We start from the raw sequence: 17,604 nt of genomic DNA, 5'->3' as shown, positions 1-17,604 counted from the left end.
TGAGCCAATAGTTGTAAGTATTCGGGATTATCAGTTGATGAATTGAAGGTTAGGATAAGTAATTAGAAACAAGTATGAATGTGTTAATATAGTAAAGCGGTGACATATAAAGAATTCATTTTAGTACAATGTTCATCGTTCAACAAAAACCTATGTTCATTTGTAGTGTTTTCAGGAACTAGTTTGTAGATGGTATTTGTGTGGAGGCTTGAAAAGCATCAACAATTATTCGTGAAAGTGTCAATGAGATGAAATGTATTGTAACCAACACTACGCTTAATTTATGCTATGACGGGCTTCAAGAGCTTGCGGAGGACATTAAAGAAATATGATATTGCTTATCTAGTATGGTATCTGCGACTCTAATGTTGTAGATGTCAATTACGACTCAATCAATTATGCTAGATCTCTAAATATTTTTTTTACCTGTATTATTCTACTAAAATCTTTTTTTAACTATGTTAAGTTTCCAAAACACTCAATAAAAAGAGGTGTTAGTAAGATGGAAAATCTTAATTTGAAAAGAAGATATTTTGAAATCAATACGAGCTTGTTAGTGTGATTGCGGTTACTTTTCAAATAACTTTTTGTGCCAAAATGCATGCCAATGATTTTTTTAATTTTTTAAAAATTATTTTTGACATCATCACATCAAAACGATTCAAAACATATTAAATTTTAGCAAAAAAAAATTTAAATTTTTTGAGAACACGGTTTGCACTGCGTTCCCAAATGGTATTTTAATAAACTATCATGTATTTTCTTACTATGAAGACTGTTACTAATTTCAACAAATTACAAGTACTGGTAATATTTAATAATTCTTTTATTGTTTTTACCGTCATCAATTCACAGGTGGTCGCCAAAAAAGAAAAAAAGAATACAGGGTAGTCCAAGGAGATTCGCTAGTGGGACCGAACTTTTAACACGCGGAGAGCACTACAGCCAGCTTTGACCGTATGACACTTCCCATTTCCAATCTTAACTGCCCCATGTTTTTCCATTCGCTAAATCCTCACCAGTCACCACTTTAACAACTCACCTCACAAAACGCCACGTGTACGCACCGCACACTGCCTCACAAATCACAATTACAAAATATCAGAAACAAGAAAAACATTCTTAAATCAAATCCTGGGTCCCATTCTGAAGTTACACATCCCGCGGCCACGCAGGCATTTAATCCAACAGACAAAAACAGGCCACGCCATCTTAGAATAAGAAGGTATCTTCTGCCAACAAGGCCTGCCGTTGCTTAAAAAGCATCTCACCACGTACTATCGCACATGTCCGTGTAATGTGGTCCGTGCTCTGACGTGTCCCAAGCAGGCGAACTGAGAACCGTGTGGGACCCATGAGTATCCAGAGATGGCGTTACCATCTCACGTATCACTCCCGTGTACTTTCGGAAGATCTAAAATTGTCGTCGCGAATACTCCACGAGGAAGGAGGAGACGCGGTTGCATTTTATTGGATCCTGCCGTCGTCTAGCTCATCCAATAAGTGATAGCTACAGTGAGGATAGCCCGATTAGGTATACCCATACTCGAACCTCACCACAACCCGCCTATGCTCGTGACTCATTGAGTGCCGGTTTGTCTACTGGTTGTATACGTTTCATGTAAAAAAAAAACAGATATTTTGGTTTGAATTACATTTTTCACCAAAATTGTTAATTTCATTATTTTATATTTGGAATAGCCGGTAACTATTTTAAAAAAATAAAACAACTCATAACAAATTTCATTTTGTTCTAAATCTTGGTCAATTGTGGATTTTTCAACCTAATTTTGCTGAGATATTTCACTCTCATTCCATTTATTTTGTTTTTGTAAATAGTGCTTTTTTCACTTATTTTTTAATATATATATATATTTTTCCTTTAATTTTATCATTCAACACTTAATTTATTAGAAATTAAACTTTATAATTTATTATGGATTGCTTTCTTAGTGGTTATCTTAGTCATATAAACCATATAACGGGTTTGAAGAATTAACCCGGTTAAATCAATTTTTTTTTTAGTTCATCATTCAACATTTGGTTGATTATGAATTAGGTTTTGTCATTGATTCTGACCATTAAAAAATTTAATCTCAGTATTAATGAGTTTCATTCAATGAGAGGGTTTCACTTATGTGTTACTTGTTATTTATTTTGCTTGAGATGGTAGATTCAACCTATAAATTGTTTAGATTCTAGTTGATTTTAATTTATTTATTTTTTATTTTTTTAGTTATTTGGGGCAATAAATGGGCTTGTCAAGGGTTTTAGAGTGTTTTCTATTTTTTTTAAAATCAAAATTTGGTTAAAAATTGAATTTTAAGACATAAAACACACATGACCGAACTTTTCAGACTCACTATATCTAAAAATTGGTTCAACGAAAGACACATCATCTCCAATTTTTTTTTTTTAAAACAAAGCGAGAGGTTTGGCGTGTGAGTCATGCCTCTTTTGAACAGGTCAGATGCGCAAGCACGTGTCTGACATGTTTTTTTTTTGTTTTTTTTTATTTTCCCTACAATTTACACTTTGGTCTATTCAAAAAGATTAACTAAAAAATCATTGGGATTTTTTTATTAGGTGTCATTCAAATTCAAATTCTTGTTTTATAAAACCATAGCCTTTTTTATACAGCCCTTTGTTGTTGTTTTTTTAGATTTTATTCGACTACTGGGTTTTTTTGTTTGATTAAATACTGTTTGATCTTTTGTTTTTTTCATGAAATCTTTAAAATTATTATTTTTTTAGTTTAACATGGATGTTCGGATCAACTTGCGTGCACCTTAACATTATTTTTATAGCATTAGTTGGTGTATTTTATTTTTGCAGCCCTCCAAAGTGGCTTTGACTTATGATAAAATAATTGATTCATAGTTAAAAAAAGATTTTGCTGCTAATGGTTACTCGTTCTGTTTTTGCTAAAAAATATCAGAGATTTAACAACACCTTTTAATATTTATTAACTCATATAATTCTTGTATTATTTTATTATATTTATAAAAGGATTTTTGATTTATAATTAATTATTTTAATATCAAAAAAATATATTAACAACATCTACATATTAATTTTTTATATTAAAAAAATTAATCCTACCCACAGCAAAGCATATGTCGACTGACCAATGACATATCAATCCAAATATTAATTGGATGCTGTAATCAAATTTTAAACGTGTTTGATCGGATTGGTACTGGATGGTTACTTGAAAATTGCATGCCTACCAAGATATTTTTTAGGTGCATAGTCTAATGTCAAAAGTTTTTCGTAATAAGAATTTGAATTGGTGTTTTTTTCACTATTTATATTAATAGAAAAGCACCATAAGTTTTTTTCTCACAGCCTCAAACTTTTTTGTCGCTTTAATTACATCCTTCAATGTCCTAATTAGATGAGATTGACATTGAAATTAAGGTAAAAGTACTAAATCAAAAGAAATGAGACTAAACTGTAAAACACAATAAACAATAAGTCTGATCTAAAATCTTTGCCAGCGTTTATTATTATCAACAAGTTCATTTTATTTGATTTTAGGTCTCCAGATGAGAGAGTTGTCAAAATAAAATGATAGAGAGAGAAAATAAGTAGTTATCACGATTCTAGCCATAAAAATAATTAAGTTTCTAAAAGAGAGATTTTGCCTAGTTTTCAGCCACCTAGGCTGCTAAAAATTAGACACACGAATAATGCATCTTTCGCATTAATTTTTTTCAAAACAAAATAAGAGGTGGTTGACATGTCATCCGCTTCTTTATCTTCTAATTTCGTGTTAATTTAGATTTTTTTTTAATTTTATAATAAAATGAAATAAAAATTAATTGAACTCAATAAATTCCATGAATTGATTTTTAAATTTAACAACCTAACCCGGATTAACATGAGCCGTGTCACTTTTTATCCCTTTGATTTTGTGTTTCCTTTCACCTGCCAATTTAACAAAATCATATATGCAATTCTCACACAATAAAATTTGAACTGGTTTAAGCAAAGCGTCAAAATTATAAATGTTCAAGTTAGATCCAATTGACTAGATCGAAGTAAGTTTGTTTGAGTTAGTGGTTCGGTTTATACTAATATTTAATAATTATATTAATTATAGTTAATATAATAATTCAAATGAGAAATATTTTCTTATGATATAATTAATACCAGAAATATACTAAATGTATAAATGTTCAATTAAATTTGAGGTTTGCTCACCAAAGAAGGAACAGCATGCGCGTGCCGATTCCCGTTGATATTAATAGCGCGCACGTGACTGGGCCTAATGGGGTGTGACGTAAGAGTCAGAAAGCCACGTCAGAGGTAAACTTGAGCCGTCGATTACCTGTCAGGACTAACGTTGATGCGCAATTTTCGGTTAGATTCGGAAAGAGATCAGTGATTGGAGGGATCTGACGTGGTGCCCTCCTTTTATATTTTCTTTTAGTTTTTTTTTTCCCAATCGGACAAGGCATTCTTACAGACAAGATGACGTGTCTTGCAGTCACATAGACTATGCGTAGGTGGCGGGTCCCAGTTGACGTGGACCTGAAGCAATATTGGAAGATCAGATCTGGATTTTGAGTTTTTCTGCTCATGTTGCCTTGCTTACAGATGAGTTAGAAAATCCATCAACGCACGCCATTATAAAAAAAATATTTCTTATTTATTATAATATAATTTTAATTATAAAAATAAAAAACATAAAAGTGACCGTCAAAACTTCGAATTTTCTTTTGAAGCCATCTTGCTAATGTAGATTTCTTTATTTTCCAATATGTATTGGATTAGTTGGCCTTTATAGCTCAAGTGGATAGATTCTTTTTTTTTTTTTCTTTCTTTTTTCAGCCTGGACATAGAGTGTAAATATGTTTTTTGTTTCATATTAATCAAGGAAAGTAAGTAAATAGGAGTTAAAGTGGGCCTACCAAGACCAATGTTTTATTAGTATCAGCTGACCCTGGCTTCTTGTGGCCCGGGATTACTGAACTTAGGCAGCACTGCTTCTGTGCTGGACACATGAAAACTCAAGCCCATCAAGCTTTATAACAAATTCACAGAATGTAAGGGCCTAAAACACAGTCCCCTTTTCAGGCGCTAACCAGCTCAAGCCCATCAAGCTTTTTTCATACGATTGAGGTAGCGGGCATTTGTCTTTGATTAATTCGGCCTTCCTCTTATGCTAACCATAGGAACACATGTTATATTGGTTAGAATCTTGATTTAAAATTATAATTAGCAATAACCTGTTTAGTAATTTACAAGATTCGGTGCTGGCTTTGCCGTGTGCTGGACTATTTTCTTTACACAAAAAAACAATCGTGTTTTTTTTTTAAATGAACAACAGGGGTGATTGAGATATTTGAGGAATTTTTGTTGATTTAAAAATTATAATGAGTTATTGTATTTTGAAAGAGAAGTATATTATATACAAAATTAATCTTGTGCGAAGAGAGCGTTTTCTCTCTAAAAATATTGTTACTGTGTGCTAATGATACCAATTTCTTCTAAGCCTTATTTTTTTACATATTTATTTTTAGTTATAATTATTTTTATTATTTTTTTAGTTTCTGATTTAATATTAAAAAATAAAAAAAAATCTTGATTGCATTTATTTTTCAAATTCTTTCCGTTTTTTATTTCCTAACAACAATTGGTCTAATATTGCTTTTTGTGACATCCACGTGCCAGCTACCTTACAAAAAAAAAAAAATCACATTTGGTTTCCTCACCAGATCAATCATTATTTTTAGCAGGCCGCATCATCAAAATTAACAGGATATTCATATGCCAGTTGTCTACACTTTCTATACAAGGACAAGCCATATACTTCAATAATTATCTACTCTCACTCTAAGGACAGGAATCATATCGCGCAAGATAATGAGTCTCTGGTCGTCAAAATGCAGCACTGTCATGTTGCAACAATTTCTGGTCGTTTGGGTGGTGATGGTGGCAATGTGGGGTAGTGCAAGTTACTCAAAATGCGATTTTGAGGCAATCTTCAACTTTGGCGACTCAAATTCGGACACTGGTGGGTTTTGGGCAGCTTTTCCGGCACAGTCCGGTCCTTTTGGCATGACTTACTTCAAGAGACCGGCTGGTCGGGCTTCGGACGGGAGGCTCATGGTTGATTTCTTAGGTAATCTCTCTTCTATCATTTTTAGGCCTTGTTTGTTTTATCTTATCATATCTTCGATATCTTGGAAAGACAATTTGAATATAAACCACATGGTAGACAAACAATACCCCATGTATGGGTGTCGCTTAGGACTTGTTTGGTTGATTGTCTCAAACAATTTGAAATCAGAGCTCATCCATTTTGAGATGAAAAAGAACAAGTTAGAAGAAGGATTGTTTCTGTCGCGTAATCCAGCAGCCCAAGATTTTTCCTTTTTTTTTCCTTTTTGAAGGAGCCTTCAAGTTCAAGGCTACAGTCGCTTGCGCGGAACTGGAATTTTTAAAGTTGAGGTGTCAATGTTTAGAAAATAAAAATTAAGACGAGTATGAAAATAACATAATAAATTAAAAATTATAGAGATAATACATAATTTCTTGAAATGAAAAATACATATTTCTTAAGAAATAAGTCTTAATTTTAAGGGAATAATTAAAAAATAAAATGTTTTAGAACTAAAATGTGAAGTTTCTCAAATGTTGAGAGTGCAGTGGCACCCTTAGCTCTAATTCCTAGCTCCGCTCCAGACAGAACCCGTTTGCGCGATGATCTTTATTTGGCAATTTCTCACCACAAGACAAAACAACAACGTGGGAGATTTTGGATTCCTCAAGTTGCCGACAATAACAGCCACCAATAATATACCGACGGCTACATGATATCACTTCTCCGTTTCTTTTCCTTGGGATCTTCGGCCCATGGTATATGGCTCTAGGAGTCTAGATCTCCAGGTAACACGGGCCAAACCAGAATGAGCTTTAAAAGTATATTACTGTATAATTATTTTGAAGTTAAATTAAATGATTGTTCTAAAAAGAAACTGGAAGATATAATTATCAATTCACTAGCTATGTTATGGTACATAATCATAATATTAAAAACTCGGTGCATTACGTCGTGAAATGACTTGCGATATTTCACTTGACAGCACAAGCTCTGGGATTGCCATTTCTGAGCCCGTATCTGCAATCAATTGGATCTGATTATAGACACGGAGCCAACTATGCAACACTGGCATCTACTGTACTGTTGCCTAATACTTCCCTATTTGTTACTGGGATCAGCCCTTTTTCTCTGGCTATTCAGATCAACCAAATGAAGGAATTCAAGGCTAAGGTTCATGAATTCCACTCCGCTCGTAAACAAGGTGTGTATAGCGCACTCACCATAATTCAAGCTTCACAGTTGTGTTCTAGACTAGATTACGAAACTAATTTTGGCATCTTGTCTTGTAGGATCAACACCTCTCCCATCACCGGACATTTTTGGAAAATCTCTCTACACGTTTTATATTGGTCAGAATGATTTTACTTCAAATTTAGCTGCTATTGGTATAGGTGGAGTGAAGCAATATCTCCCTCAAGTGGCTGCACAAATTGCCGGTAGTATCAAGGTTAGCTCTTCTGCAACTACGAACAAGAATGATGGCCACTAGGCCCAATAAACAACATAGCCTCAAGTAGCACTTCTGCGAACATGGCTTAATCTCATGTTAATTTATATAATCTTGAAGGAGCTATACGCATTGGGAGGGCGTGCATTTCTGGTTCTCAATCTTGCACCGATAGGTTGTTATCCTGCGTTCTTGGTACAGCTTCATCATAACACCTCGGACATCGACGCCTTCGGTTGTTTGATCTCTTACAATAACGCTGTGGTGGACTATAATAACATGTTGAAAAAGGCTCTAAGCCAAACTAGAATGGAACTCCCAAAAGCTTCCCTTATATATGTGGACATCCATGCTATTCTACTGGAGCTCTTCCAGCATCCCGGTTCTCATGGTATTTAACATACTTGGCAATATATTAATAAATCACTTATTTGTTTAAACATCTGATAAAAGTTGTTTGTTTTGGAGTAGGGCTCAAATATGGTACCAAAGCATGCTGTGGCCATGGGGGAGGCCAGTACAATTTTGATCCTAAAGCTTACTGTGGAAATACCAGAGTGATTAATGGAAGCACTGTAACCGCATCAGCTTGTGGTGATCCATACAAGTACGTTAGCTGGGATGGAATACATGCCACAGAAGCAGCAAACAAGCTTGCTACAATAGCTATTCTGAAAGGGTCCTATTTTGATCCTCCTTTTCCTCTTCATCATCTCTGTGACCTCCAACCCATTAATTGATGTTTTCTCTTTAATTTTAGGAGCTAATAAATAATTAATCCATGATGTTAGCCAGGCTAACGATCTCCTAAACTTTGATTTATTATGTTTAACTGGATCCTTAAAGTTCAAGGTCGTGCCCGTCCTCCATGATTCAGTTGTTGATGATGAAGCGAGAGTTATGATGGGAAAAAGATAGAAATACATTATAATGTTATAATATGTACATATCATATAGATTTTTTGATTAATTGAAAATTATAAGCATTGAGATTTATACATAAGATGTTGTGCAGTTTAAAATATCTGTACATATCATCCTCATCAATCATGTTTTGAACCATTTGCCCAAAGGCAATCGAAAACAAATTTCAGTTTCAAGCATCGATGCCTCAACTCATCACAAATTACAAACAACCAATTGAATAATAATAATAATAAAATCGAAGGTATCATGTCTAGAAAATTAAGAGGAGTGAGAAATGTGCAAAGAAACTGAAATGTAGTCAAGGAACATAATCTTGCTCAAGGGTTGGCTGGGTTCTTACCATTGATGATGAAGGTATTTTACTTCTTCCAATCGAAGTTGTATCAAGGGCCACCCCATTTTCAGACTCTGCCTCCATCTCTCTGAATCTCTCACTCCTCACTAGTTTAAAAGTGGTGAATCCAATCACACCCAGCAAAACCAACGCAAGAATCGCAGCTCCAAATCCAATCACCCACCATATCCAAACTCTGTTATTCTTATCCACGTCAGAGTTCTTAACAGCAACTGAAAAATGACCATCACCTTGTGTCATGCAAGTATTTTCGTTAGTTATGTTCCTAAAGTGGACCAATCCATCTGGACCAAGCTCGACGCATTTTAATAACTTAGGATCACCTTTTGTCATTAGGTTAGGAAACTTGATCGAAATGGGGTCACCCAGAACGTTAAACTTGAGTGCCTCATTACCCAATGCACTTAAATTTGAAGCATCATAAGCCATGAAGCCAACAACAGGAGCAACTAATGAATAATCAGGCACCCTGTAATAAAGAGTTGACCAATTTCCCAAGTTTTGATATACTAAAGACAGTCTCTTCACAAATGGGAATGGAGTAATCCTAGGTGGGATAAAAAAAGAAGTGAAATTGGCTCCTCTTTCCCAGAAATGACCACTTCTTAGCCTAACAACCGAGACTTCCATTCCAGAGAAATTAGCAGGGAGAGGAACTTTTAATGAAGTGCCTGTCCGTTTCTTTGCTTGTGCCTTCATTGCGTATTGGTGAATCAACGCATCTAAAGACTCAGGGTCATAGCTTGTTAAGCCATGAACAGGTGAAATTAACAACAAGAACAGAGGAAAGATGTGCCAGCTTCTGTTGCACCCCATCAAGATCGAGCCCCTAAGCCTCCTGATTTACATGTTGAATCCCCCCTGATAAATCATCAATTAATGAATGCCATAATAATAATAAATCATCAATTAATGATAAATCATCAATATTATATATACAGTGCAATAGGAACCCAGAGAAATATGTTAAATAAAGGCAATGTGTGTATTGACAAAGCAAACCAAATCACCTTAATTTAACGAAGGAAAGTGGCTTCACAATGAGATCAGAAACTCTGAATTCTTCAATGGATTGCCGGGATATCTAGGATGAGATTAGGGGCCTGGAGAAAAAGCAGCTGTGTTATGAGGGGGGATGACAGGTTAGACTGGCACCACCAGAGAGAAAGGGTCCTTCTGAGTTGTTTCAAGGTCCCTTTCCAGTTTCTTTAGTGTCTTCGTGATTCCTGGTCAATTGGATTGGTTGATTAGAAATAAAAAGGTTTAGTTATGGCAAGCAACCCAACGAGGTGTTAGGGTGGATTAGCCCCACAAGGGAGGATGGAATCTGGTACAATTCTAAAAATGGATGATTGTTGTTTATAGCCAAAGTTATTTCTGAAGCTATGAAATATAGTCACTTAAAGACCCACGACCTATTTCTATGCTTGTTCTTATACGATTTAGTAGTACTAATTTTTGCAACTTTGAAATTGAAATAATGCAGGTTTAGATGGGCAACGCCATTGATGAATGTTACTTTATAAAATCCAAGGTGCTTGAAAATAAAATTTATGTGGTTGTATAATAAATTAATCATTTCTTTTTTATTTAGATGAAAAATTGCTAGTTTTTAGTCTTGTTTCGTCTATTTCTTTTTCTGTCCTTGTTTGTGTAGATTTCTTCTCTATTTATATTGTTTGAGCTCATCTCAAGACAAAATTTTATTTTATCTTCTTATTGAATTATGATCATTTTATATTATTTTCCCAATCTCAACTTGATTCCCTGTTAATTTTTCCAAGAGCTTGTTCTCTATTTATTTTTTCCTCATTTAATTTCATCTCCCATTATATATTTTAGCTTTCGGTCATCTCAATCCCCTTATTCTTCTTTTCCTCTCAATTTGCACCTTATAATATATATATATATATATAGGATTTTCTATTTTATCACAAAAAAAAATAACAAAAGTTAAATGATTGAATTTTCAGTCATGATTAAAGGTAGAAAACACTTTCATTGAGTTATCCTCTCAAAAATAAATTCATAAATATTAAAATCATAGTTATTAATAGCTAGAATTTGATCACATGAGAGTTTTATCTTTTTTTTTTTAACGATCTTTTTTTTTTCTTAGCAACTACCAATGATTGAAATGCAAAACAATAAAGCTTCATGAATAAAATATGCAAAAGATAAAATTTGAGGGATCATATTAAAGTTTCTCAAGCCTTTTGAACAATGTAAATGAAAAATGCCCATTTTTGTCATTATTATTTTAATTTATGTTTTAAAAATAACCTAAAATATAATTTCCAAAAATTGGTCTATAATAATTTAATGGTGAAGTATTCAAAACCAGGTTAGGGGTACACGAGAGCATGATGATAAAAAATAATTCTAACACATAAAATCATGTTAACAAAACTTGCAAGTATGAAATAAAAAAAATTAAAGTTTAGTGACTAGAGTGTAATAAGGAAACAATTAAGGGACTTAGAATAAAAAAAACTAAGGAGTACAATAATATATGAACAATTAAGGACCCGTTTGTGAATAAAAAGATTTCCTTTTTGACAGAAAAAAAAAGCAATGGCATTGGTATTTCAATTTTTTTTTTTATCTTTGTATATTTTTTTTTTGGTGATAATCTTTGTATTGTTTATTGACTTATGGTTTTAACTTCTCCCTTTTACGAAGGGCGACCCTCACACAATAAAACCAACCATCCATGTGGGAGAGCGCGCGCGCCATAAACGTGGATTTTCAGATAGGGAATCGACCAATCAAAACGCATACCAAATCCACGTGTTCTCATCTAATTCAATGACCGAAACACAGCACAAAAAATATCATCACTGGATAAATATACAATTAAACAAAGAACAGAGCGGATAGAAAAATAAAGTAAACCAAACACAAGAGAAAAGTCGAAAAACAGAGGATAGGAAGCAAGAGCGCCACACATCGAAAATCCAAATGGCATCGACGGTGATTGCGGCGGCAGCATCTTCCTCCATGGCGGCCACTGCCATCAGAGCCACCCGCTGCTATGCCTTGCCTTACCTCCCTCCTCGCTCCTCCTCATCTTCCCAATCCTTTCCCATCAAACAAGTCTCACTCACAGCCTCAGGTATATCATTATTCTTTACTCAAGTTGAATGCATGAATACACACAAGGAAGACAAAGCAAAGCAAAGAAAATCCCACTTACAAACAAATGTAAAACAAACGCGGTGCCTAGTAATCATAGAAAGTTTTTAATGATTAATTGCGCGTTACTCTTTGGTCATTTTTGGCCCGCAAGTTTCACAATTTTCTATTAGGAAATGTCTCCTGGTAGAGTTAAACTAGTACATTATTTATTTCCCATATGTCTATAAAGTGGTAGGTTTGAGCTTACTTAAGTGGGGTTTCTTTCTCATTTGCGAAACAAGTCCTGAGAGGAAGCAATTTAGCATGAAGTATTAATTATTGCTCCAAGCAGAGTATTTTGTCGTGGAATTTCCAGGTAGAGCAATGTCCCTGTAGATTATTATCATAATATTTTGTTACGTAAAGGGAAAACAAGTATTTTATTTTGAAAGGGATGCAGTTGGTTCCCTGAAATAAAAGCATCAACAAGTTGAAATAGGAATGATTATATCTTTGGTGGCTTAATCATGGTAACTCTAGTATTGCTTTTGATTTCCCCACTGTGATTCGTGGCATTTTTTCGGAGAGTTGGGTAGAAGGAAAAATAGGAGGTTATGTATAGTGCTGATAACTAGTGAATGATAATGGCAGCATGAAAAAAAAAATTATAAAGTGGATCTAATTCAATTTACCTTTCATAGCTGGTGTTCATCAATGGGGCTCAAGTTAGGGACGGAGCGAGATATGCACCTGGAAAACATATGTGGCTTTCCTTTTTGTTTCTCTTCTTTTCTAGGATATACGGCATCTTGGATTATTTGGATGTTAAAAATACATTTCAGGAATATGCGAGGGTTAGAAACACATTCGCAAACCATGTTTGGGTGGCTTTTCAGTGTCTTGCATTGTTCCTCATCTTGACTACTTGTTCCTGTTTTGATTTTGAAATTATATACCAAGGTTTCTTATTCCTTTCAAACAGAGTCCCGCAGGTTTGCTCCTTTCCAGACCAGAGCCTCTTCTTCAGAAGAATCCCCAGTCGATGCTAATGAGATTTTCACAGACTTGAAGGAAAAGGTAAGAAACAAGCTTGGCACGCTACTCCCATAGACAGCTTGGCATTCTTCAGTGGTGTTTCTCTTTCTGAACGATCCCATTTTGGCCTGGCTTTCCATTCCTTTCTCGAATCCCCTATATAGTTGGACTGAAATGAATTGCATCTGTTGTCAATTCTAGTGGGATGCGGTTGAAAACAAATCCACAGTAATTATCTATGGAGGAGGGGCAGTAGTTGCTGTTTGGCTATCATCAATTCTAATTGGTGCCGTCAACTCAGTACCTTTGGTAGGTTATTCTTGTAAACAAGTATAGAGGAGACAGATGCTTTTCCAGTTCTCATAGTTACTGACTTTCCACTTTATTAGCTTCCCAAAATCTTGGAGCTGGTGGGGCTTGGATACACTGGATGGTTTGTCTACAGATACCTTCTCTTCAAGGTAAGAGATTCAGCATGTTTAATCTGTTCGTGTGGTGGGTGTATGTATGCTTTTGAATGTTTTCGTGCAATGTGCTCCTGTCCTAGCAAGCGTCAGGTCAAGCAAAAGAAATATATATTAGGCAATACGAGCTAATAACATCAATGCCAGCCCCTTTTTTATTAACTATAATTTGAGTTCCATGCATTCTGCATTCTGGAAATTGCTACAGGTTGAGATAATGTTGGACAAAACCGATGATGGTCTTTAATTAGGCAGATCTTATTCGATTAAAACCCAACATTGAATAGCAATTGGTTTTTGAACCATGTCCTTCGGGCACTTGGTAGACATTCTGCCAAAGAAATGATTATACAATGCCCCTAACCAACAAATTGCTGATAAATGAAACATTTTACTTCCTCAGTCGAGCAGAAAAGAACTAGCCACGGATATTGAATCATTGAAGAAGAAGATTGCAGGAACTGAATAAATTTGCATTGCTGGGCAGTGGATGTATCTTCTCCAAAAACAAAAAAAAACAATGTATTTTGGTACTCTGCGTCCCTGCTGTAAGATGTAATTGTATCTTGTATTCTGTAATGTAGAATAGGCCTTGTATGAGTTCTATTACTCTGTATTTCCCGGTTCATTATTGTAATAAGATTTGGCAATTTCATCTGTGCTTAAAGATGGATATTGATTATACCACTTACATAGTGATGATTCACAAGAGGTTACGCGCGCCCAGGTCCACACCATAAAGCTACTTCTCTAAAATGTGACAGGACTTGCAGAGTACTGCCAACGTTGTTAAATCAGTTTACCAGGGTGCTAATTTTGAATGATGACAGAAACTTCACCAAAGCCAGCACGCCTGCTTGATAATAAAAGAATATTATCGTGTTCATTCGGCCAAATAATATGTTTCTTGCAGAAAGACGAACACGTGATCAAGAAAGCGAGTTGGATTGGATGGAAATATCCTCCAAAAGAGTGGATCAAGCTTAATGTTGATGGTTGTCTTGTTAAATTTAATCTAGGGCTGTTTTAGCCCCGAATTTCCAAAAAAGAAAAAGAAAAAAAAAAGAAAAAAGAAGAAGAAGCAAGCAGGACCAAGGTATATAGAGGGCAATATTGTAATGTTGCATCATGTTAGCCAAAGACAAGCCCGAGCATACCCCTCAAGAAACCTCACGATATTATTCTTTTCTTGATAGAAGAATTACTTGTAGAGCCATCTACCCAAATCCGTGAAACACAAATCACACATTGCACTAATAATCTAAAATATTAGCAGTGATTTTAGTGCAATGCAATGTAATATAATTAATTATATAATATAATATAATGGAATGTGATGATTCATTATATACTATTGTTTAATTACGAGGAAGTTTCATTTAAATCTTTGAATTTTTAAATTCTTTTGTTAATCTCTATATTTTATTTTATTTATAAACTAATCCTCATTTAATTTTTTTTTGCTCTTATATTTTCTAATAATATAATTTTAAGAGCTACATAATCAGATATAGGAACTATATTTCATTACAATCAATCAAATCATGATAATTATCTCAAATCTTTAACATCAAGCCTAATCATTTCGCTCATCAGTCGCTTATCGAGTCAAATGCGAAAATTAATATGCAAAAACCATATGGAACAAATCGTTTAGCTTATACGTTTCATAATTAGGTTGAAATCTAAAAAATGGGCATTACAGCATGTAAATCAAACTGCCATGATGTAGAAAACACAAAAAAAAAAAACCCCAGAAATCTACCTTACTATTTTTTATTCTCATGCTCAATAGAATCAGCCCTATATACAAATGACATTCCACATCCCCTGCCATACATATATCGTTCAAGAACTAATAATTTTATATTCATATGACCATCATGGTAAGATCCCACATACCTAAAAAGCATACCACAATCCTCGTCTTGAAAATCAATATTATCATCAAGTTCTTCATTACCACCACCACCACCATATGTTCCGCCAGAAACCGGATCATTCAATTTAATTTTTACTGGCAACTCTCCATAAGCTTTCAACAACATGGCTTCATCAGGCATGTGTTTCAAGATAACGTCAACCTTATCATCTTGATAATCGCTGAGCCCAACAAGAATAATATCACCAGCAGCAATCCATACTTTTTTATCATCTTTCTCTTATATGACCAAGCCTTTGGAGTCCATCAATGCAACAGGTTTCACAACGACCGTTTCCTAACACACGTATTACTTGCGCATATTCTTGTTCGTCTTCTTTGAAGATTAACTCTCTTTTCTCGTCGTCTGCATCGTTCTTTCCTCTCTTTCGATTCTTGCCTCCCTTCCCCTTGTTCTTCTGCATCTTTCAAAAGAAAGTGTTTGAAACCCTAGCTTGGTATTTTCGGCAAAAACCTAGAGCTCGATGGGTGTTTTTTTCTCTCCAAAATATACTGGCGTTGGGTTTACGGATTTTTAAAGAGGGGTGGATAGCCGACTTTCATGGTATTTAGGCGGTTTGCCGACTTAAAACTAGGCGATTATGAGCTAGGTTTGTTGTGATTGTTCTCAGATCCAAATGGGCTCATCTCAAAGCCCAATAAGAATTTATATAAACTATATAACAATGATAAAAATACCCAGATGATTCGCCAAAAAAAAAAAAACATTGACTCCACAATTATCGTGCTGATTATCCTTGGTTAATTTAGAATTATCCTATATTAAATTATCAATGGTGTTCTGCAGCATTTTAGCCGTATAAAATAAATAGGATTTTCTTTTTCTTCTTTTTATTGGTTCATCACGAGAACCATGGAGCCTTGAAAAATCCAATAGGACTAGTCATCCCTCATTGCATAATATTAAATAAATTAGAGCCATTATAACTCAATCCGCTTCACTGGAGGAAGCTAAAGATGGAATAAATTTCTCGTTTTCCTTAATTAGAGAAAAAACACAGAGTGAATTTACCTTCTTTTTTTTTTCTTTCTCTCATTCTTTTTTCGAGAAACAATAAAGTGAGTCTATCTTGATATTTACAATAGAAGAAAGAAAAAAAAACGTATATGCCTTAATTTTGATGTCATGTTTCCACATGAAAAAAGAAAAAAGAATAACTCCCTCTCTATTAAAAGGATTAGAAAGAAAGAAAGAAAGAAAGAAAGAAAGAATATATATATATATATATATATATATAAAATAATAATAATAATAATAATAATAAACTCAAATTTAAAGGGCTAAAAATTCTCATTTAAAAACCTAAAAAAATATTATGAGCTTGGGCTACCATGCTCGAGCTCAAGTACTACCAAGTGCATAAGCTCAGATATGGTAGACCGAGCCCATGTTGGGCACACACCCAACATGGGCTTGGGCATGACATGCCCAGTTGGTGTAGAGTATACACCTCAGCACCTTTATGAGCTCGAGCTACCACGCATGAGCTTAATGTATTTGGATCCAATCAGTGCATCTGGACTCATTCTTCATCTCTAATGGGTTTCAACACCTTGCTTGGGCCCAACACTACCATGAAAATTTTTTCAAGACCCTACGCAGGTCCCTCAGTATTTTATACTCATTCAATGCATATTATTTTAAGTAAAATACAACTCAAAACATCACAATGGTGAAATTACACTTTAGGCCATCCTTTCAACAAAAAGACAAAACTCATGAACTACAAATACACCATAAATCCTTCAAATGTCAGGTTCATATTTTTTATATTTTTAGCACATATATTTTCAGAGTTTCTCTCTCTAAAATATCTTTGTACTTTCTCTCTTTACAAAGTTACTTACTTAAACATAAGAGAGTCCCCACATCTACAAAAAAAAAAAAAAAAAAAACTGTTTGCAGGTATTAGCTACCAACCACCTTGGTTTACTAAGCACCAAGAACCAGTTACTAATACCATTGTCTAGAAAAAATAGACCAGACTGCTAGAACTAAGAGATTAACCGATTATCTAACACATAAGCATTCTCCCTAAGCTATTTGGATGTTTTGGGACATCATAAATTGGTGTTGTTTATGGAGAATTGATAAATAAAAAAAAAAACAAGCCATCAATTTCTTTCTAAAACTCATTTTTGAAATCTTCATGTAATTTTAAGGTACACAACTAAGACACACTTGGGCTAGGACACTTAATGGAT

General features: G+C 34.4%; 3 protein-coding genes across 3 annotated transcripts; 2 read left to right on the top strand and 1 right to left on the bottom strand.

The window, feature by feature from the left end:
* Positions 1–5,753: 5,753 nt before the first annotated feature.
* LOC7492753 (GDSL esterase/lipase At4g01130) lies at positions 5,754–8,410 on the top strand. Its single transcript, XM_002320808.4, has 5 exons — positions 5,754–6,130; positions 7,095–7,313; positions 7,402–7,559; positions 7,680–7,950; positions 8,031–8,410. Exons 1-5 carry the CDS (start codon positions 5,872–5,874, stop codon positions 8,297–8,299), a joined length of 1,176 nt encoding a protein of 391 aa, XP_002320844.2. The 5' UTR covers positions 5,754–5,871; the 3' UTR covers positions 8,300–8,410.
* A 189-nt stretch (positions 8,411–8,599) lies between these two features.
* On the bottom strand, positions 8,600–10,178 carry LOC7494131 (uncharacterized). Its single transcript, XM_024585780.2, has 2 exons — positions 9,852–10,178; positions 8,600–9,702 (listed from the first exon to the last, which is right to left on the bottom strand). Exon 2 carries the CDS (start codon positions 9,655–9,657, stop codon positions 8,785–8,787), a length of 873 nt encoding a protein of 290 aa, XP_024441548.1. The 5' UTR covers positions 9,658–9,702; positions 9,852–10,178; the 3' UTR covers positions 8,600–8,784.
* A 1,531-nt stretch (positions 10,179–11,709) lies between these two features.
* Positions 11,710–14,124, top strand: LOC7492752 (protein CURVATURE THYLAKOID 1A, chloroplastic). The gene is made up of 5 exons (XM_002320807.4): positions 11,710–11,956; positions 12,941–13,035; positions 13,195–13,302; positions 13,383–13,454; positions 13,861–14,124. Exons 1-5 carry the CDS (start codon positions 11,803–11,805, stop codon positions 13,924–13,926), a joined length of 495 nt encoding a protein of 164 aa, XP_002320843.2. The 5' UTR covers positions 11,710–11,802; the 3' UTR covers positions 13,927–14,124.
* The last annotated feature ends 3,480 nt before the right edge of the window (positions 14,125–17,604 follow it).

Source organism: Populus trichocarpa, chromosome 14, assembly GCF_000002775.5.
Source record: "Populus trichocarpa isolate Nisqually-1 chromosome 14, P.trichocarpa_v4.1, whole genome shotgun sequence".
Lineage (NCBI taxonomy): Eukaryota > Viridiplantae > Streptophyta > Magnoliopsida > Malpighiales > Salicaceae > Populus > Populus trichocarpa.
This window is presented reverse-complemented; position numbering and strand designations above follow the sequence as displayed.